This window comes from Oryzias latipes, chromosome 8, assembly GCF_053564925.1.
Source record: "Oryzias latipes strain Hd-rR chromosome 8, Olatipes_Hd-rR_3.1".
NCBI classification, from domain to species: Eukaryota; Metazoa; Chordata; class Actinopteri; order Beloniformes; family Adrianichthyidae; genus Oryzias; species Oryzias latipes.
Genome location: NC_136244.1, coordinates 6,393,397 through 6,415,450, shown reverse-complemented (window position 1 = coordinate 6,415,450; position 22,054 = coordinate 6,393,397). Strand labels below are relative to the sequence as shown.

Genomic DNA, 22,054 nt, shown 5'->3' with positions numbered 1-22,054 from the left:
GTCAGAGCCAAATAATTACATTAAGGTTTTGTGACATAACTGTGGGTCTGAATGTAAATGTAAATCAAATGTTTAATGTTTTTAAGGAGAGAGAAATTTGGGTTTTCACCACTGACTAAAGCTAATGACGTGCGCAGAAATTCAATAACAGGTGTATTTGTGTCATGCACAATCAAAGCCAGGTAGACAGGAACATATGCACACAAACATGGACCAATAATGAACTTCAAAGTGTTAATAATCGATGAGACAATCATTTCGTCTCGTCCCACTTTTGCCCTCCCAGTCCAGCCTGGATAGGCTACAGAAATAATAATAATAATAATAATAAACCACATTTCCATATGAAATCAAACTTGTGGGGTTTACATACCTTAATGAATTCATATATTTAAATGAAATAAAAAATAGAGGGAGAGAAAGAGGGAGTGCAAAAACATTTGTTTAACAAAATTAAGAGTCGTATAACACAGAAATTACACGCAGCCATATATGGGTGCATCACATGACCCAGAGTGATTACCAAACTCAAATAAACAAACAAACAAAAAAACAAAAAAAATCCAGCCAATCAGCAAGCATCGGATGCAGCGTAGAGATCAATCGAAACAATTGCAGCACTCCCACATCAAACACAGACAACGATGGGACAGGTCAGTTCAGAGGATGCAGGTGAGAGGTAAACAGACAGAGCCAGTCCTTATCTAAATAAAAGATCAATAAAACAACAGGTCAACATAAAGACTGAGTGGAGAAGAAGAGGAAGAGGGGAGAAAGTTTCCATGAGCAAAACAAAAGAACCAAAAATGACTGTGTCAAACAAAACACATACACCAAGGTGCATCATTCAAATAAAGCAATTAGATTTGGTGACCATTCTCCTTCAAAACCTCATTTTATGTGGTGGGTTGAGAAACAGAGCACCAAAGAATGGAGGGACCAGATAGAGGAAGAGATAGGACCAGAGAGAAAAAGAGAGAACAAAGAAAGACAAAGAGAAAAGAGCAGTCCTCATTCCCAAAAAAGGAAAGAAACAAAAAGAAACATGAGACACTATGCCAGGCAGTAAAACTGTGTGTCACAAACTAAGACCAGTACACTACGACTACTACTACATCTAATAAGAACACAGACAGTCCACTACAAGAAACCAACCCAAAGTGGAGAGATGAAACCAATGAAGAAAGAAACAGCAGAAGAGACCCCAAAAAACACAGCAAGGTAAACCCCAAATCTGTTTAGAGATGCATATGGTGTTTGAAAACTCAGTGACTTCCAGCATGTTGCACCAGCTGTTCTTTTTTTTTAGATAAATCGAGAAAATTGTTACTTTTTCAATCATTAAGAATGTATTTGATGTAAATAAACTACCATCATTTACTTCAGTTTTTTTTGTAAACTTCTTGATCATCAATAAACATTTAGCTATTGATTGGAAATGGAGACACAAACGGCTTTTGTGTGAAAATGTGAAAGTTCAACTTGTGAAAGTTCAACTTTTCAAACTACACTTTTACAAAAATAAAAAGGATTAAATGTATAGAAATAGGTCTGCTCAGTGCCGTCTTAGAAGTAACCAAAAGTAAACCATATTTGACAACAAAATTTCATGTATTTATCTGAATATGAAATATCTGAAAACAAAAAAAAAAAGATTTTCTTTAATAATAGTGCGACACAATTTAGTGTTGCACCAGTTTATAGGAAGAATTTTGAAATCCATAATAACCAAAGTCATAAAAGAAAAGCTGGTGCAACACAGCCCAGATCTGAGGTAAACATTACATCTAAAGTAAAGTACATTCTCTGTTTTAGGACGGCTGTTAGTTAGATAAATAACAACACATTATCATACGTATGTAGTATGTGTTCATCAAGGTTGATTCCATCAAAATAGTAGTTGGACTTGGTTTATATTTTATAATAAAAGACCTTTTCTCCAAGAGGCCTTTTCAACTATCAATTAGGAATGATGAAATAAAATAATAATACAATATGAACCAAATTCTGCTATTTTTTTAACTACTACTTTATTGGTGTAGTGGAAAATTTAAATTTAAAAAATCTCATCAATACCCAGTTTTTCAAGTTAAAGATGTTTAGCTCCCTTTCTAAGAGGCTTTAATGACCCTTTTCAAAATGTTTTCTGCTATTAAAACCATCCAGAATGGAGGAGAGTCTTCACTAATTCCGCATTAGAACATCATTCTCTCGTTAAATCACACGTTCTGACTGCTATAATGATACTTTTAAATGACTTCAACCATGTTGCGACTGGACTTTGGTGCCAATGCAACATTTTTTTTTGTTTTATTAATCTGCTGTTTTGTTTGCTTCTTGGCTCAGTTCCTGTCATGTTGAAAAGCAGTTTCTGCCCAGTTATAGCATCTCAACAGATAACTGTGCCCTAAAACTGTTGTTTGGTCCGTGTTAGTTTAGTCCTCTTCATTTATTAAAGCTCACTTGAATTCTGGTGCAGCTCAGACATTTGAACTCTGGTTAGTCTAAAAACGAGGGTTTTGGTTTGCCTTTTAGAAAAACCTGATTGGCTTAAGCGTCAGCACATATGTGGATGGAGAATCAACCAAAGTGCAAAGAGAGAAAACTGTCAAAGCACCAGACATCTTTAAAAAAACTATCCACAGCTCAAATTTAAAGTGGATTCAGAATTTGACAGGAGGTAATGGGGGCCTGAAGGCAACAAAGTAACCACAGTATAACAGAAAAGTGTTTTTAAAATGCTCTTCTCTCTTGCTACCATGTGAGGCTTTGCTTTAGGCATGTCGCCCCAAACAAACAGCTAATCAAGTGAGGTCTCTCCACGCTTGAGTGCAGAATGAAAGAAAAATCAACCTAAAACACGTTTTCAACATTTCCATCCAAATCTGATCAAATTTAAATTCATGAACTAAATGAGTGCAAATGAAGAGCCATTATTTCACACAGGTAAGTCACTGCCTTGAGAACCAAAGCTATCCTGTTCATTCTGTAAGGGTAAAATTTCCAACAGTAAATAATATTTAGACGGAAATAGACTGTAAAGTGGCTTGTTATGTGGCTGCTTGAATAAACAGGCTTTCACCACTTGCGCTCAGCAGTTTGTATGACTTATACTTAGTCAAAATGACTGATATTTAATTACTTAAGTACACCCAATAAGCAGCCACAGCCTTTTAGTTCCTGAACCATAACAAATGGCAGGACTTGGTTAATCACACGTACGCTGTGTGCTCTAGTTACAGTAAATACTGATACTACTCTAGTTGTTAACTTCAGTTTGTATTGTTCTTTATTTTACTGGAAATGCAAATATGTTTTATAACCATGTCCGGATTTTCAAAAGGATGTGAAATAGTAGAAGATGTACTTTCCTTTAGAGTATCAATGCTTTTATAAATAGACCTAGAATTTCAACTTGTGTTTCCTAAGACGAGAGGAAGATTGGTTCATGTCTTGGCAGAAGAGGCAGGCACTGGTCACACAACACTGACCAACTTTCTGTAGCACAATCTGTCAAGATGCCTCAACACTCTTCTGTTGTCTGTGGCGTCTTCATTTCTCAAACGCACACGTCCCAACACTTACATATGCCGAAAGCAAACAAGTCAATGAAATGAAACTCGAGGAGCCGTATTTGGCTTGCAGCTCTGCATTCATTCACAGCAATCATAGGCAGCAACAGGGTGCAAAGCTATGCGTTGTTTCCACTGATTTTTATTAAGTAAGAAGAAGTACATTTTCATTGGAAATTTCATGTGTGGAGGGTGATTACATTTGGTCATTCCGGTGAGGGGTTAATGAGATGGAGGGGTGACCATATGGAGGACAATTTACAGTTAAAGAGACACTTGTTGGAAACAGGTTTCCATCGGTTTCACTGTCATTTTAAATCAAACCAATTGTCCGTTTGGGCCTGTCAATCTCCTAATGTCATTTGTAAGTGTAAGTTTAAAAAAAACCAGTATCTGTGCTTTATCAAATGCCTTTTTTTTTAAGGGCACATAGCAAGGGATCAATTCAGTGATGTTTGTACAACTTACCGTTGCCGTAGAAACAGCGAGTGGTTACCGGGGAGACTGACAACAACACACAGAAGTCGTCAGGGAAACAGAAAAAATATAATAAATAATGGAACAAATAATCCGAATAACAAAAGAGCCTAAACGTACCCATCCTGGTCCCATGTGAAAATAAGACGTGACAGCAGCAGTGCAACAGTTCAGAACAGATGAAGAAGAAAGAGGAAGAAAAAGGAGAGAAGGTGCTAGCTGTCGATGCTCTGACCATCATTACATATGTGGGTTAAAAAAAGGGTCTCTGGTAATGTATACTGTAAACAAAATGGTAAATAAAGAGTGATGTGGGGGAACCTTATCAGAACCCCAACAGCTATAGTAATAAAAGGTTGGGGAAAGGATGGAGAGCAGATGCAAATTGGCTCCACCGATTCTGTTTTGGACCATTTGGGTCATTTTTCCAATGTGTTACAAGAAACTACTTGTTTTTGTGTGGTTAAAATTACACCACAATGAGGTTAGAGTGTGTTGAAACTCTGGGCGTGGGTCAAGTGAATTTAACCTTCCTGTTCTTAACCAGTCACCACAAACAAATGGACTGAAGAACTGTCAAACAAAAAGTAGACAAAAGATTGAGCAGAGAGAACAATAAAATGAACAGAAAATGCTGAAATCAACTCATAATTACATTTAGAATGACCAAACAGAGAAAAGAAAACCTTGACTGGCAAAAAGAAATGCCAACACACAGAAAGAAAGAAAGAAGGTCAAAGAGAAAAAAATAATCTTCTCTTTCAAACACTTATTTTCTTACAGACAGAACAGACTCACGTGGACAAGCTTGCAGGTCATTCAACATTTCGGAGATCAGGTCATGCAATAACAAAATAGTTTCCATAACAAAGCAGGCCTGGTCAATTCCAAAACTGTGTGTGGTTGGGGGTAGGGGTTTGGGAGGTGCAGGTCATCTCCCATGAATGGTACAGAAGCAACAGGTAAGCCTTAAACTCAGGCCAGCCAAGCCAATAACCTTTATCATTAGGTTCAATAACCAGAATCATTGGAGAGAACGCTTAAACCAGCTGGAGGCATTGGTCAGAGTGAGCTGAAGGCCAGCTGTGTGTGCTGGCAGCTTTGGCTGGTGAGAAGGTGCAGGCATCCTTTCCCCGCTCGCATGCATTGATAAAGACGCTCTTACCCATGAGTCTCCCTTACACCTTTTCCACTTTGCATGCATTAGTGAGCACTACTTGCACACAAACAGAGTACCTCGACAACTCTCAGATAATGCGTTGCCTTATCTGACTAAAACTCTGCGCAGCAGAGAAGCAAGCCCTTCCCACTCCAGCAACACAGACGCTTCTCAATCCATCTGTAAGGCCTTTTTTCTAAGTATTTTACAATGTACTAGTTTATAGTAAAACAAATGATAACAAAAGTCCATGTTTTTTACAGGCGTTTTCCCATTTCTTATAATGTCCTTCAAAGCAGCCAGACTTTGTGTCAAGAGTATAACAAACATTTTGCAAAATGTTTTTAGCAGATATGCGATATTTTCCAACCCATGCATTACTAATACCCCATATCTGCATGTATATTTGCAGAACCACATGCTGCAGGTTTTCTTAGCTGTGGCAGAACACTGGTACTTGTAAAAGAATGTCTGCTTTTTTTTTTTTTTTTGCACTTCAGCACAAAAATATGAAAGTTTGGCAAAACAAAAGCAGGTGAAGTAAAACTTCAGGGCAGGATTGGTGAGATCGATGCCAAGAAGTTTTTTCACATTCTTTTTCCACACAGTGGGAAACTGTTGACCTTACTGGGTTCCGTTTTTAGGCTGACTCATGTGACCTCATGTCCGACTGAAGAAAGCAGCTACTGAACTTCAGTGAATTTCTGAGATGCAGGTTCGGAATGAAGTCGGCTGCAGGCGAACCCCGTCACCGTGGTGAAAACATCTCTATGGTGCCACCCCATAAGGCTTTGTAATTATAATTTAAACATCTGCCAATTCCAATAATGGACCTATTCTATTGTGTACTTTATTGGTTTATTGTCTTCCTTTGGTACAAAAATAGACAGAAAATGAAAGACGCAAACAAAGTGCTTAAAAACGCCAAAGAAGCACTACTTCACACTACTTTTGAAGATTTTAGTATGTGGCTCCAAGAAAGCGAAATATAAGAAATGGCCTGTGCCTCATGTAAAATCAAGAGCTAGCAGAGAAAACTGGAAGCATGTTCTCACAAACCAAAGGAGCCACACACAACACGGGCTGCCCTGTTTGGAATTGCATGAGGCAAATACTTGAAATGAGCTACCGTTAAAACCTGAGGGAACAAACAAGAGACCCAAATGTACTCTGTGTGATGCAAAAGACAGGGCGGTGGATTCAATATCTCAATAAAAGGTTGATCTTTAGCAGATTACTGTGTGTTAGTCGTAGATGTTGCTTCTCATAGCAGGTAGATGTTAGCGCACCTTAAGAGGACTGCTTCATGTTAGACACCATAACACAGGCAGCAGAGCCATGGACGGGTGGAGATGCATGAAGTGTTTAAGTTCATGGGTTTGAACGGAAATACACACTGCGACGGCTATATATATAGACCTCGACGACTATATATAGAGTGAATATTGGTGAAATGGGATGACAGAGGGGCAGATAAAGACAAGTGAACTGGAGTTGGGCCACTTACATGGACACACTGGTAGTGTACAGGTTAACTGACTTCTTCAAAGCGCAGAGTTTTATCCCAGACTAAGAGAAGCAGAGTGCTTTAAGTACAAGAATCTGTGTCTTTCATTCTTTTTCATATAGACTACATGCATGCAAACAATGGCAGCTGCTTTTTAAACCACGACTAACCACCTTCCACCGTCATGCACCACAATAAACGCATTCCTTTGTAAATGTATTATCTACACTGCTGTGGTTGCGCTGGAATACGAGGCACGCAGGTGCAGCTTATTTCATGCTAACAAGATTATTTAATGCACCGTCACTAAACAGCCAAATAAAATAAACATGCACATAAAGGCTACGCTACAGCTTCAAATCGTGTAAAATATCCATGAGGAAATATCAACCATGCACACCGAAGCACACCTGATCAGCTAAACCCATGCCAGTGGATAGCAGAACAGTGCAGAGTCACACACAGTCACTGACAGATCGGCCCGTTTTTCAGAGCTTCTGAATGAAAATGTGTCGCGTTATCTTTGTCAGTTCCAAAAAAAAAAAACTCTGAAATGATGCGACCATTCAAAGCAAGTCACTGCAGCAACATCATCCACCAGAGAATCGCCTCTAAAACACAAGATCAGCCCCTTTGCCTTTCATCAAACTGAAACCCAAAGGTCCTCCTGTGCCAGCCTTTGCAACCTTCCAGCTCATGCACCTTCAGACAAAAAGAGACGGACTCCTGCTGCTGCTCCACCATGCTGCTAATGACTTGCTACACACCATCACCACTACTGAAGTACAACAGAATACATGCAAAGTGACTGCAGAAAGCAAAGAACAAACCACCTACTGCTGGCTAAAGGTGACTAAAGTCATGCAAATCTTAAGGAAACACAGGTTAAACGATGCTAGGGTCAGCGCAGCTTTGAACTTGGTACAGAGGTGAGACTGATGCAGGCTAAGCCAGCCCCAGCAGCATCCACTCAGCTTGCTGATTGGCTGAAGGTGGGGGTGAAGGGAGGGTGTATATTGCACCAGTGAGTGCAGGTAGTCTTTTCCATTCTCAACCACACTGCAGCAAAACTGAGAGTGTGAAAATAAAAGCATCCAGCCTCATCCATCATGCAGATAATCGCACATACCTACACACACCCGATCACCACAGAAAGCCCATGCAGAAACCTTGGCTTAAGTCAAGTGATGGGATATGAAGAAGTGGCTGAACATCCCCATTCAAATGAAGAGAGACTGCTCTCAAAAATTCAACACATGCTTCACTTAAAGGTAGAACAACTCATAGAAATAAAACACATGGAAGCACAAAGACGAACATACAGAATTCAAGTGTTTCTTAGAAAGAATCAAGACGTCCAAAAAAAGGAGATCATGCTTCAGTGTCGCCGCTATTCCCAGCATGCTGCTGCTGCACCGGGAGCCATTAGCTGTCACAACAACATCAGCCACAGCATCAGGAGGGGGGGGGGGGAGGGGGGGGGGCACACAAAGGGATTTCCACGCTGGGGGAGAAAACATAAGAGCATCTGACAGCGATCTGCCATGCATCGTCCTTTCCCCCTCGAAGCTCTCGTGCCCTCCAGTGCCAGCTACACAAACATCATTCCAACAGTTACACAAAAAGTTTCGACATCAGTGAGTTTGGCATCAGTCAAAAAAAAAAAAAAAAAAAACAGTGAAGAGGCAGTAGGTTAATGTGGAAATAATGCTGCTGAGGTAAAAACACACATGCTGTGCTTTCGTCTTGTTCTTGCACCCTCCCAATCCTTCCCAGAATGATGAAACACAAAATCAAAAAAGGAAATAGGTCTCTTTGGACTTTTAATAACCAGAGAAACAGATTGCAGAGGACTGGAGAGTGGGATACCAGTGGGCTGCATCAGAGCATATCACTTTAGGGAAGATGGGAGCTAGCTAGCTGTCAGTGATCAAGCAGAATTATGATGGGAACACAAGGAGACGACAGAGGGGAGAAAACAAAAAAGAAAAGGAAAATACCTCAATCTTCCGTCCTTCTACCAGGGTGCCATGCAGCTTTTCCCTGGCTTTCTCTGCATCTGCGCTGTTTTCAAATGTCACAAAGCCAAAGCCCTGTGGCACACAGCAGGTAAGGAAAAGGAGGAGATTGAACACAGAGGAGGACAACACAGAGAGGGAAGCTGCCTTAACACCGAACAGGATTCTCGTGTCAGGGCCGTCCAGTTTTGATGTTAAGTCAATGTACAGACGCGTTTAGAGGTCCTCGACGCGTCAGCAGCGCCTCTATTGCATCACCACATGATCCGGACGCCACCGCACCGAGTTGAATGGCTTTGGCACGTGACGTGTTGATGACGCGATCATTGGGTGGAATCCAAAACCAACATGGAGGAGAATCTGATCTTTCTCCTGAACTTTGTAATGTCTTTTTTTTCCCCATCGAGACTGAAATAAAACATAATTTAACTTTCTTGTTCCTCCTTGGACTAACGCGGGACGCAGGTCGTCAAACTGGGAGACGGAAGTGCAAAGTGGCTGTCCTGCAGTCGATGGTGAACCTCGCCGTACTGAAGTCTCTGCTTGACCTCATGAACCCAGACAGGGAGACGTAATTACTAACGCTTGTCAAAATAAACCTGATCTCCCAACATCATCAGTTTCTTCCGCTGATTGTAAATGAGACAAACAGTTAACGCCTCCATGTAGCGATGAGGCTAAAAACTTTAGGTGGTAGCTCCTCCCACGCGCGTCTGGAGTGTGTAGTTTATAAACACATTTTTGGAAAAGTGTCCAGAAACGAATTTGACGCGCGTCCAAAGAGGGCCGTCTGACACGAATTTGTCCTGCGAATTGCGTTCGGTGTAAACGCAGCTTCACATGGAATCTCTTGCGCTTTTAGGAAACGTTAGAAATGCAGGCAATGACAATTTCTCACCTGAAATGAAGATAAATTGTTACGTACCTTTGAACCCCTCTCATTGAATATAATCTCTACATCCAAAATCTTCCCAAATTGCTGCAAAAAGGGTCAAATAAATGAAGTTAGCAAATGTCTGATGAGAACCTGCCGTCCATCCTGAAAATCTCCACAGCCCCCCCCCCCCCTCCCCCACCCCATCACAGACAAACATGCTGCTAAAAAAAAACTCTGCCAGGCGTCCAGCTCTGGAAAAATGACACAAAGACTAAGAAAATGCAATGAATTGATTTGGCATTGCTATAAAATATATTTCTAGGTTTTTAGTTTTGTCATGACGCATGTTCATATTTTAAATTTGTATAATTTCGACAGGATATATGTTTATAAAGTTATTTCAGGTTTAAGTTGGTTTATTCTGAAAATATTTACCTGTCTCTTTTATTCAGATTTATGTTTAAAAAATTAAAAGTTTTGAACGTTTTAAAGTTTTAGTGAGTTCAATAAATGTTCATCCTGTTGCCCCAGACCTAAAGTGTGTTTTGGGTTTTGCCCCCTTTGTCCAATTGAGTTTGAAAAGTCACAAAAAATAGATTTTTTTTTTATTTTTCTGTATTCATTATTTGTAGTGAGCTATTTGGGAAAAACTTATAAAAATGTTTTAAAATGTATATTTGTGAGATATTTGTGTATGGGGGGGGGGGGGGGGGGGGGACAAAAAACATTGTTTTAAGAGGGCATCAATTAAAAATAAAAAAAACGTTAATGAGTTTGACCAACCAAAACTTGTAATCTTCTTTTAAAATTGACCAATCCCAAAACAGACTAGCACTGAGAGTGATCAGATGAGAAGTTATCTTTCTTCCTTCTGATGGTCAAAATGGAAAGCTGCTCCTGAGCGCACAGAGCGGAGGCGTGGGCATGGAGGACGGAGCACACAGCTTCACGCTCTCACAAGTCTGTTTTCACGCTCCAAAGCACCATTCTGTGCACCCAGGAGAATGAACTCATGAGGACACTTATGCTCCAGTACGCAATTTTTGACGGAAATTTGACACCATAGTTTTATTTTTGTTGTTGCTCATTGCAGGTCTTTAACAACAGTAGTTACAACTATTGCACACTAGGGGTCACTATTACACAAGAGACCACTTCTCGCTGCACACAGCCCTCTTCCACTTTGATTTCAGCCCTGCTGCCTTGATATTTTTCCTCCCTTTTGTTAGTCATGCTAAAGAAACTCCCAGCCTCGTCAGCTTAGAAAGAATGATTTTTTTTTTTAAGTTGACCCCTCTGGGGGAGCCACTTCCCCTGCGCAGCACCAACAGTGTCATCCTGATTTATTGATGCAGCTAAAAAAACACGAGGCACCACACCATTCCAAGACTCTTACCCCAAACATCTGCCTCAGGTCTGGATCACGAAAGCGGAAGGGGATGTTTGAGACATGGAGGCGTTTTGGGGTCCCTTTGGCCTCTGAGGAGTCTCCGGCAGACCCTCCCGCTCCTCCTGCAGCACACTGTACACCCGGCTCACCTTGGGGCACCTCCTCTGTCTTTGCCTTTTTTTAAAGAATGAAAATGAAAGGTTGGGATTAATGCTTTAGAGCTACACATCGACACAAAATGCATTCAAGAAGAGAGATAAAGAAATCCCAGCAGATATTTGATGACGTGTTTTTTGTGAATGTTGAGCTGAAAAAAGCAATACAGACGCATTTCATTTGTGTAAACACATGTCAGAGTGGAGGTTTAAATCCTCCATCATGACCCAACAACCTTCAGAAAGCAGGTTTCATCGGGTTTTTGAGGTGAACGTCATCTGAATGCTGGTTTTTGTTAACATCAGCTGGTAAAAATCAGGTGGTGTGCCGTCTCTTTCTCTGCAGGTCTTTAAGCCAAAAAACGTTTTTATTCATAAACTGATAACAGTAATCTTAGATACCAGGAAACGTATATAAAACAGGAATAATTTACATAAAAGTTTCAACAAAAATATAATATACAACTGAAATCAAAGGAGAAACAATAACATTTGACTGCAGATTACACCAACCTGACATACAAACTGTTTTTGTTTTTTTTAAATTGGGATTAAATACCCCAAAAAATGTATAAATCAAGCGATAATTATGCTACAAAGTAGAGCTTACATTGTTGCTGTTGGGTGTGGTAGCGGCTCCATTAGCACCAACCCCTAGCTCTGCTGAACCTTGGCCCCCAGCTCCAAACATGGCCCCCGGGCCAAACTCCGCTCCTGGTAGCCCGTTTTGAGGCGGGGGTGGAGGAGGGAAGGCTGCAAAGGGTGGAGCTACCAGAGCCTCCTGTCCTCCAGTCGAATCCTGTGAGCCCTGTGGCGCCAACCGATGGGGGGCAGAGGGAAGAAGAGATGGAAGCACATTAGCGTTTGTTCTCGGGGAGTGTTCTGTGCAGCGAATGCAGAGCGGCGATGGAGCCAGAATGAGGGGGTTAAAAATTCTTCCTATCACATTTCACTCTCCCTCTCAGTCACTCCCCTCGTTCTGTGCATGATCCCCCCCCCCCCCCCCACTCACTCTACCTCCATATCTCTGACAGGCATGTGTTTTCAGTCAGCCAACCATGAAATATTTACAGCAAACACATCTATTATTAAGACTCACAAAATTTGATACACACTTTGACATGCAAAGATGCTTTTGGGATTGCCCGACACAGATGGAGACGAAAGCGGCAGGAAGTTAAGTGTGGCGTCCTCCCAGCTTCAAGCTGCATGGTGCGAACACCTATTTCAGCGTTTGTGGACGATCCTTTGAGCATCTAATTCACATTAAAGATAATGGGGGGGGGGGCTCTGAAGCTTTACGGTCTGGACCCTTATCCAGCATTTTCTCCTCTGTGTTTTTTATGTGTGGTGACGGCACTACAGCTCCCCTCCAAGCGTTTTCAAATTACTCCTAAATCTTTGGTCATGAATAGGAAGCAGAAAAGGTTCAGACGCAGACGAGATGAAACAACAATATTTCTCTGAGCCTCAAACAGGAATTGAAGATCATTATACGCAATAATATATTTTACATATATATATTTCTGCATTCAAGCGATTGTTTTTATTCATTTACAAGCGAAAATGAAATCATTTTTAGTACAATAAACTTAAAGGGGATTTCAGTGCAGCAGTGCAGTGTCCTATAAACCCATAGAAAAGCTGTTCAGCAGTTATCTTTCGGTCTAAAAACAGATTTTTAGTGCAGCACTCCGACCTGACACTCACCAACAACCCCTGCTTTGGTCTCTGCCAAGGCCCGCTTCTGAGATGGGTGACGCCTAGAGACACGCCGTCTCCACAGACAATCTTTTTAATTAGGCAGAGTAACTAAAACGCCGCAAAGCAAATGGGCTCTTACGTTCTAATCCTAAAGCCTTCCGGCTCGCTGCTCCTCTGCAGTGGCCGTCCTCGCTGTAAACAGGCAGCCGAGGCTGAGCGGCCCATCTGCAGCACACGGAGCTGCTGGGGTTTGAGCCTGACAGACAGAGCAGGCATCAAAGAAGGCTGAGTAATCCAAAAACAGGATGGGAGGAATCAGAGGATCTCGCAGGCTACAACTGTGATTGTGGTGTGGCTTAATGAGGAAAGATTGTGCAGCTCGTCAGGAATGAATGCGACAGGAGATTGAAGTCTGCATGAAGTACGGCTCTGTCACCTGCTGAGAAAAAACATCTAAAGTTGGAGCCTCGTTCAATGAGAAATGGAGATAATTCAGAAATAAAAACTGTCACTTTTGGTCTTTTCAGAGTTCACACTTGTTAGGACATGTGTGATTCTAGCATGTAGGAGCTTGAATACGTGTCGGGGGGGGGGGTTACATCCATCTTGAACTGATATGCTGATTTAAAGGGAAAGACGTGATGTAAAGTGGACAAACAGCTGTGATTAAAAGATTTCAACCAGACTTTTCTGAAAACGGATTTCATTTAGAGGCATTTGTTCTGTGAAGCCTCAGACTCGCTGGGCGTAGCTGCAGCAGACTTGGCCTCTTTTTTTGCACTGTCAGCAGGAAAACATTATTGTAAGTCCCACATGCCGTGTTCCAGAAGTGTCAGATGTTTGTAGGGCTTGGTTTAAAAAAACAACAAACAAATGACCAAAATCAGATTAACCTTTACTTATAAAACACAGCAAAGATTCATTTACTGTTTTCTTTAAAACGATTTGTTGGACATTTTGGGCAAAGAAGGCCCATCTTTCATTTCGGAGTTCATCATTTTGTTAATAAAAGCTCAACCTTTATTCAGCTTAAATAACTGGTTATGAAAAAACTGTGTTTTACAGCCGAATAAAGTTGGTTTTAGACAAAGAAATCAAAGAAATCAGCAATGAAATATTAATATTGGCGGTGAAATCCAGACCTGAATGTTTGATCATTTTCCAGTTGATGAATTTAACATCATCTCGGGGAAAGGGGCAGGCTCTGCCTGTGGTGTTTTCCTATTAAAATAAGACGCCCCCGTCTGATACTGTTCAGGATAATTGATGGGTTTCCGTGCGGTGCGACCAGATTTACTGATTAGGACAAGCCTTATCCACTGCTGCCGACACTACGCATCATTACTGAGAGCGAGTGTCTGAGCTTTAAGCTTTAAGGAGCGTCGGAAAAATAGCAGTCTGCCATCACGGCCTTTTGTTTTTGCCGCTTTCACAATAATGTGATTCTGGGAGCAGCTGATCCAGACTGGTAAAAATGACAGTGGATTTGTCTTTTTTATATTCAACAATATATTGAAAAAGAGAGAAAAGAAGATAAATATTTTTCTGCCCTTTACTTCAGCTAATTATTTTCTATTTATTTGACCAAGTATTGCTTTTATAATTTAATTGTTATTTGGTCCTTTTTTGTTGTTGATGTAAAAACATTTAGCCATTTTCACCAGAACTAACAAAATGTTTCCCATACAGTAAATAAGCAGGATTTCTTAGTCCGTTCTGTAATTATTTTATATCTTGACATCATTAAATGTAAGTATAGTTCTGTTAAATAAATAAATAAACCCTGCTTTGTGCTCTCCAACGAAGCGAACAAATGCGGACAATTTCTTGACCACAGGCTAAGACGGAGACGATGGTCTATGTGACAAACATACGGCCAAAACCTTAAAAACAATGCAAAAAGAACTCTTACGGTTCTTTACATTTGGGAACCGTTCTAGTGGGAGGTTGTTGGGATTTTGACTGCTATGCTGATATTTAAACTTTCATTTTAAATTTTGAATGTGTTTAAAAGTCCCACTCTTATCATCTTTTGATCTTTTCTAAGTGATCTTTTATTTTTACTGTGTTTAATCAAACAACTTGTGTCGTTTAATGTGTGCCATTTATACCCAATGAGTTATTAAAGGGCCTATATCATGCTATTCTTAAGCCTTTCAGTGTAAACTATATTTATATATTTAATTACATTTGGCACACTAAAGAATGAAATCTTTATGAAATATGAGTTATTTTTGCAACTCGTTTTCCTACCCGGAAGTAAGGCGACTCGATCTCGAGGCCCCGCCTTTCCCTCTATCAGGGTGCCGCCCATTTCATGACATCAACCTAGAGCCGGTCTCGGTAGCTTGTCGGCGTTTCTCCCTCAAAAACAAATTACATCCAAACTTTTGCAGATGTGGATGTGCATCTAAAATGAAAGCATTTTGCTGATTACCTCTAGCTCCAAGGAGCAAGTGGGTGTGTGTGTTAGCCTGGGGGCGGTGCTGGCAGCACAGATTCTTCCTGGAAGGGGCTGTTCCTCACTTTGTGACGTCACAATGTGAGAACCCACTCGTTAACGTGGATTGGGAGGGGCTGGTGCTCAGAGGAGGGTTTTAAATGCTCAGACATGTGTGAATGGAGCAAAATACCACTTTGGGGTTGTTTTTAGTGAGGAATTAACATTATGATTCACTTAAAAGCTAAAAAATTAGATTTTGTATGATAAAGGACCTTTCAAACACGAAAAATGACATTGTTTTCTAGAATGTTTCTGTAACTGAAGAAATAAGAAGCTGAGTCAGAGCACACAGGCATTCCCTCTCTGTTAGGAAGCCACACTGCCCTACATGGAAGCAGCGTAAAGTCAAACAAGGAAGGCGGCGAGGGAAAAAAGAAATGATGGAAAAATGAATGAGAGACGTAATCGGAAGGAACTGGGGATTATGGGAAATAATGAGGCAATCTTTTCGAGTTCTATGCGGTCTGAGGACCAACTTTCCAGACTGAAAAGTGACTGTGAGTTTTGAAGATAAAACTACTTTAACACATTTGAGCAAAGCTCTACAGTAAGCTAATATTACAACTTAAAGCCTTGTTACAGGATTTGAGTTTATGCTCTCTTGACTTGTGTGATTAATAAAGTGCTGAATCACCCTGGGGAGTAACTGTTTTAACAAACACAGAAAAGATGAGGGCAAAGAGGAGCCTTTTTTAATGCAAATCCTTTGTAGCGACGAGCTGTTTGACGACTTCAGCCTCCAACCACCCAAGTAAGTGAAGTACGAAGCAGCCGCACAGGCAGAACAAATAGCCACGTGGCATCGCTGCTCAAACGCATCAATCACATAAATTCATGACAATTTTTTCCAGTGGAAATGTGTGCTGTCTGCAACTTTGTCTGGGTGCAGACAGAAATATGCGATTGTACGTATAGGCTCCTCTCCCTCTGCGATCCATCTATTTTCTTTTCCTTTGGTTGCAGCGAGTATGCTTGCCTTTATCCCCCACCACCCAGCCTTTTTTCCCTTCCCTGGTCATAGCATTGCCTGCCACGCATGATGAAAGCCAGAGGGCATTTTTTTCCCCCTTTTAAAACCACCATCACTTACTCCTCAAGAAGCTCAAAGCTTCTACTGCACTCCAGTGTCTATCAAAGCACAGGGCCATATCCTTGTATGGCCGTGAAGAAGAGTCTTCTTTCTACCTCTGTAAATCAAACAAGGCACAGAAATAGTCCCACGGTTCAGAGCAAGACACCAGATCCAGAAACAATCAACAAAGTTAGGGTTAAAGCTCAGAATCGGAGTAATAAATCTGCATCAATGGGGTCTGTTGAAACATTGTCAGTTAGTGTCAGCTTCACCAACTTTGCATCTAATCTTTTCATTGTTGCTGAAAAAGGTTGCCGACTTTGGAAATTGGAAGCACATTTTCTTAATCTTCTGGAAAAGCAGGGGGGGGGGGCTGCCTCTGGCCCCTCCCACATCCCAAAGACAAACAGCCTGTAAAGGCTCAAAAGCGGGTCAGTTCCTGCACAGCAACGCTTCCAGCAGCAATCAAAAGCCGGAGATGTCCACTGCTCCGTGTCAGCTTGACATTTCAAGTTTTTTTTTTGGGTTGCAAATGGCAAATGACGTGGTTGCACGACACCCCCGCTGGCTGGTTCTAAAAAAATTTGAGCATGTCAATTTTTTACAAATCACTTGACAAATGTAAGACCACAGAGAGGGTTCATTATTTTGCTCATTAAAGATGAAAACACAAGGTAGTTAGCAAAATTAAAATTTCTAACATTATTATTTTCGTTAGTAAAACCTTCACTTAGCTTAAAAAACACACAAACATTCTCTTCTCGCTCTCTGCCCTAAGGTCTCCATTAAATGCACACAAACTTTAATGCAAACTAGATGGTCATTTGTCTAAAACTTTAGACAATTCCTTCTCAAAAGTCTGTAGCAATAATCAGTCTTCCACATGCCGCCACGTTGAACAACCAGAGTTTATAGTAGCATCAAAAGCTGCAGACACTAAACAGCTACAGTTGCTGGTATATTTCCCTCCGGGATGATCAGCACCAACAGAGACGTTAGCTGAGAAGTTTGCAGTCAAAACAACGGAAACAGTCAGATCTATGCACACATGCTTTGATCATGACAATTCCATCCCACGGACCTCACAGGCTGCACTAATTCCAGCAACCCTCGTGTGCGCGCAGGTTCATTGTGTCCTGTGCCGTCCTCTGGTGCAGGGTGAAAACGACGACTTCCATTCCAAAGAGGTGCAGCGAGGCTGATCGTTCTGCCGGAACAACCGTATGTGAAAGTCGTTACCAAGAAACTTACAGCTCGGGCAATTTGTTCCCAGTTCCCCCTTCCTGCTAATCTGATGCTGTCAGTCAGTGTCAGCAGCTTTTGCGGCCCTGCTGAGATCTGTGACATGCAGCTCAGCGCTTATTGACAACTTTGATCATCATCAACATCAGAAATATTAGCATAATCACAGGGACAACCCTCTTTTAAGCACTCTGCCTCACCTCAGGCAAGGCGCCTTAAATATGAAGCTAATGCACATCTCAGCTGGTTCTTTTGTGAAAATGCTAAAGGATGGAACAGCTGGACTGTATGTCAAGCATATAGCTACTAAGCTGAAATATAAAATAAAAGGTTTAGAATCACAGATTGTAGTGTTGCTAAAATGTATCTGCTAGAAATTAAGCAAATACCCAGTACAACAACGAGACATTTCCATCCTAATTGAACTAGCTGCTTGAATGAATACAGGTGAAATAAATCTATGTAAGTTTCCATTAATGGAATATGTACAAAACCAGCTGTACATGATTTATCATTATCCGGTTCATGACTTTTATCAGACAAAATTAAGAATCCTTAGGTATCAATAAAGCACATGACAAAGATGAATTACTTAATTATTATGTAAAAATAGACATAACTATTTTAGAAATCAACATGGCAAATGCAGATCGGTTCTCTAAAATAAATGCAGATTATATTCATTGTAAAAATCATGTACATGATTAAAAAATAATACTATATCAGAAAAATAAACATAACACTGTTTCAAAAATCTTTATAGCAAAAATTGATCAAGTATCAAAAGTTACAAATATGTACAAAATATGTTGCACTAGAAAAAATCATGAAACAATTGTTGGAGCAAGTGAAGTAATATCATTAGAAATCAATCATTTTAACCATCTTCAATAATTGATTAAGCATTTTTTTTGTCTTTATTTTCTTTTTAATTTTTTATTATTATAAGGTAGTGCTGTGAAATAAAATAAAATAAGAAATATTCAATAAAAAAATTCTTCTATTTTAAAATGAACAACATTGTCCATCTGAGCTCGTATTTATTCAAGTATCTAAGTCTTGTAAACAAACAAACAGTTTTTTAAAATCAAGTTTGCTTAAAAAAATTAGACATTGTTGTTGTGTTTCTGATTTAACTACAGCATGATGGGTTCGTTATCATTGCTTGTTTTTTGAAAATGGAAAGCCTCCTGCTGCAGTGTACAAGTACAGTGTTGCTCTGCTGTTTAGCATGCAGTAGGTAACCTAGGAGATCCAGTACTGCAGACACTATGGTCTCAACTGCATCACTTCTGTGGTTTTCAGAGCAGTTTACCTCTCAGTGAAACGTTTGATCGGGCAGCTCAAAGCTTAATACTGGGATCACTTGTTCTGAGTAAAACTAACTGTTCTTCAGTTGATTAAAAAAAACACACACACACAATAGTAACTGGTGTTTCCACAGAACTACAGCTCTATTAGCTGAACTGCAACCTTTTACTAATTATACACAAATATGTTTCCAATTTTCAAGGCAAAAATATAATTAAAAACGCACATTGTAATAGAATTAAACCGGGGCTCTCTGCAACCTAAAGCTCAAGAGCCACCTGCTGTTCTTTTGTTGTGACTTTAATGCCTTTAAATTATATTAATTTAAATAAACAAGGGGTATGTAACTAACAATTGAACCTCTGTTAGTTAGAAGCTTGAGCTTAAAAGCTTGCTGTTGAACATTTTTCCTAAATCACTATGTGCTCCAACAACAAAGACTAAAAATATTTTTAAAAACTGTTTTTTCATTCAAATAAGTTTAAGGAACATAGTTTTCTATTCTGCTGCAACACAATGACCTAACTGCTGTCCATAAAATACATATTTGTATTTACATGTCATTTATTATCAGATCCTTAATGAATGCTGTCTTGTTCATGTTTAGGGTTTAATGAGAAAAGGAAGATGTCGCACCCAACTGGAGCACAACAGCAGAAAATGTCACTTTTACTTTTATTGTAAAATGTATAAATTAAAGGAAAATCCTGCAGCAGAACAAGCTTATTTGAGGAAGGGGGTGTATTGTATTTTTAACTGTCAAAAATGTACATATATATCAAAAGGTACTTAGACATGTTTTTTTGTAAAAACATGCCCAATTGGGTCTTGAAGTGTTGAATTTGATTCAATTCAATTTATTTATATAGCCCAAAATTTATAACAATAGTCATCTCAATGGGCTTCATACTGGTAATTGTGGAATAAACATGAGTCATAAATAACATAAAGATATAGAATTCAATATGTAATGGCTAAACTAAACTGGGCATCCCTTCCCTTAGGCCTTTAGTCTGAAGACTGCAGATGAATGAAACGGCTTTAAATCTCTGCAGATTCAATATTCAACCCTTATGTGAAGAAAAACCCTCAAACATGTGCTCTCTATAAACAGTAACTTTACTGCATACCATCCATATGTGCACCTGTACGTGCAACATACATTCTCCCACTGCTCAGATGTTCCACATTATATTCTGCCCCAACAACAACAAAGCAAACCTAACCCAGCTTGGCTTAACTTGTTCAAGATGGTTCGACAAAGCCATCCATCCATCTTCTAAACCCACTTTCAGGGTCATTGGGTTGTTGGCACCTACCTACCGTCAGGTGAAGCCGGCGTTCACTCTGGATAGTCCATTGCAGGGCCACACAAGGGCAACACACACGCTCACATTCACATCTGAGGTGCAATTTAGTGAAGTGTCCGGAGAAAACCCATTCATGCATGAGGAGAACATACAATTCAACACAGAAAGGTCCCAACCAGGATTTGAACCTTCTTGCTACGAACAAGAGTGCTAACCACTACTCCACCATGCAGCCCCCTGAAAGCCAAAATGTTGCTACCTTGGGTCAGATCAGAACAGGTCCTACAGCAGCATACTTCTTCAGAATAAATCTTTTCTGTTTAGAGGAGAAAATCTGCACTTCAACTCTAAATCCATGACTGAAAGTGTTGGAGCTGCAGCTCTTACATCCACTCACTGCTTAGCCAGGATTCAGTTTTCAACTTGACCTAAAAAACATCAAAATACCACTTAATACTAACTTATCTGAGATCTTTAGACTGCTGTACATGGGAATTTTCTGTACCACCTCTCAAAGTAAAAGGATTTTCCACTTGGTCCTACTTACAATGCAGTGTTTTATTTTTAAGATGGACCAGACTGTTAATTGAGCTTTGCTGTTGAAAACCGACTTGTTGCCCATCTAGAGTGGAAGAGATAAACAAAGAAAGGTTGGCGCACTGCAGACTGTCAGCTAAAGCTGAAGATTGAACACAGAATTTAAATTCTCTGAGGGTTATTTCTGGAAACAGGAGAACTGGAACTCCAGGTGAATCTGTAGTCCTTAAATGAAGCTCAAGGGATAACAGCACAGTTGTTCTGCACCACATATGTATGTTATTCTGAGGAATCCGTACTGACCGTGTCTTCAGTTCACACCTGTGTTTACAGGCCGTCCACTCTGCATCTGTTCGGACGCTGTGAGCAGGGCTTCTGCGTCTGCATGTGACATGTGGAGAGCTTGCACACATCCTGCTGCATAAAGCCTCAGAGCCTGGGGCAATGGCAGAGCAGCATTAGTGTCGGACAATGTCACCGTAGCTTTATAGGCAGTGTGAAAGCAGTTAACCCCGAGGTGGAGTCGTTTCACACAGTCCATTAGAGCAACAAAACTGAGACTCTGCAGTAACATGTTTATGTTGTTGTTGGGCCGTGAGTCGCTATCTGCAGCTATAAATATGAGAGTCGGAAAACAGAAATGCCACTGATCTCTTGGAAGCACAATAATGGCTAGAGCTAGATATGGAAGTACCTTGCTGTTACACACCTGGATGCTTACAGGGTGACGCACAGGCAGCTGATGATTTGAGTGTATGGCTTCAACATGAAGTGAGCAGCAAGCTCTCCAGACCTGAGAGGCCATCTCTGGCCTCTCATCCAGTGTTGATCAAGTCATCCAGGCAGGCACAGGACCATAAAACCAAGAGGACTTTAAATCAGCATTTAGACACGGCAGTTTCAAAGTCAGCCTTGTACACAAACCAGGTCTGGGATTCTCTGCAGTGTAAAACATTTGGCTAAGCCATGAGTGGTGCTAATTAAACATCTGACTAAGCCGATTTATCATTCTGACTAATATTCAGTGAAGCTGGACGACGTGTCCAAAAAAGCTTTGTCACCAAAATGTGGCTCATTTTTATCTTTTTGATTTCGTCAGTAGGAAGGGGATAAAAATATTTTTTTTTACTCATATCTGAAATTCTCATATGCTAACATTAGACACACAGAGGAGCAGCTTGTAAAGCTGTCCTCATCAGTCATATATTTAAACCTTCAAA

At 40.4% G+C, this 22,054-nt stretch overlaps 1 protein-coding gene across 14 annotated transcripts in view; it reads right to left on the bottom strand.

Moving 5' to 3' along the window:
* Positions 1-22,054, bottom strand: part of LOC101159019 (RNA binding protein fox-1 homolog 2) — a 55,132-nt gene that overhangs the window by 13,041 nt on the left and 20,037 nt on the right. For all 14 annotated transcript variants that reach the window (XR_013657701.1, XR_013657699.1, XR_013657698.1 and 11 more), the window contains 4 exons: positions 11,766-11,963; positions 11,007-11,174; positions 9,659-9,712; positions 8,716-8,808 (listed from right to left, as the gene is read on the bottom strand). Coding sequence is in view for 10 of the 14 variants with exons in the window: in XM_011478532.4 (XP_011476834.1) it covers positions 8,716-8,808; positions 9,659-9,712; positions 11,007-11,174; positions 11,766-11,963 (513 nt within the window). In the remaining 4 variants the exon portion in view is untranslated. The remainder of the gene's footprint in view (positions 1-8,715; positions 8,809-9,658; positions 9,713-11,006; positions 11,175-11,765; positions 11,964-22,054) is intronic.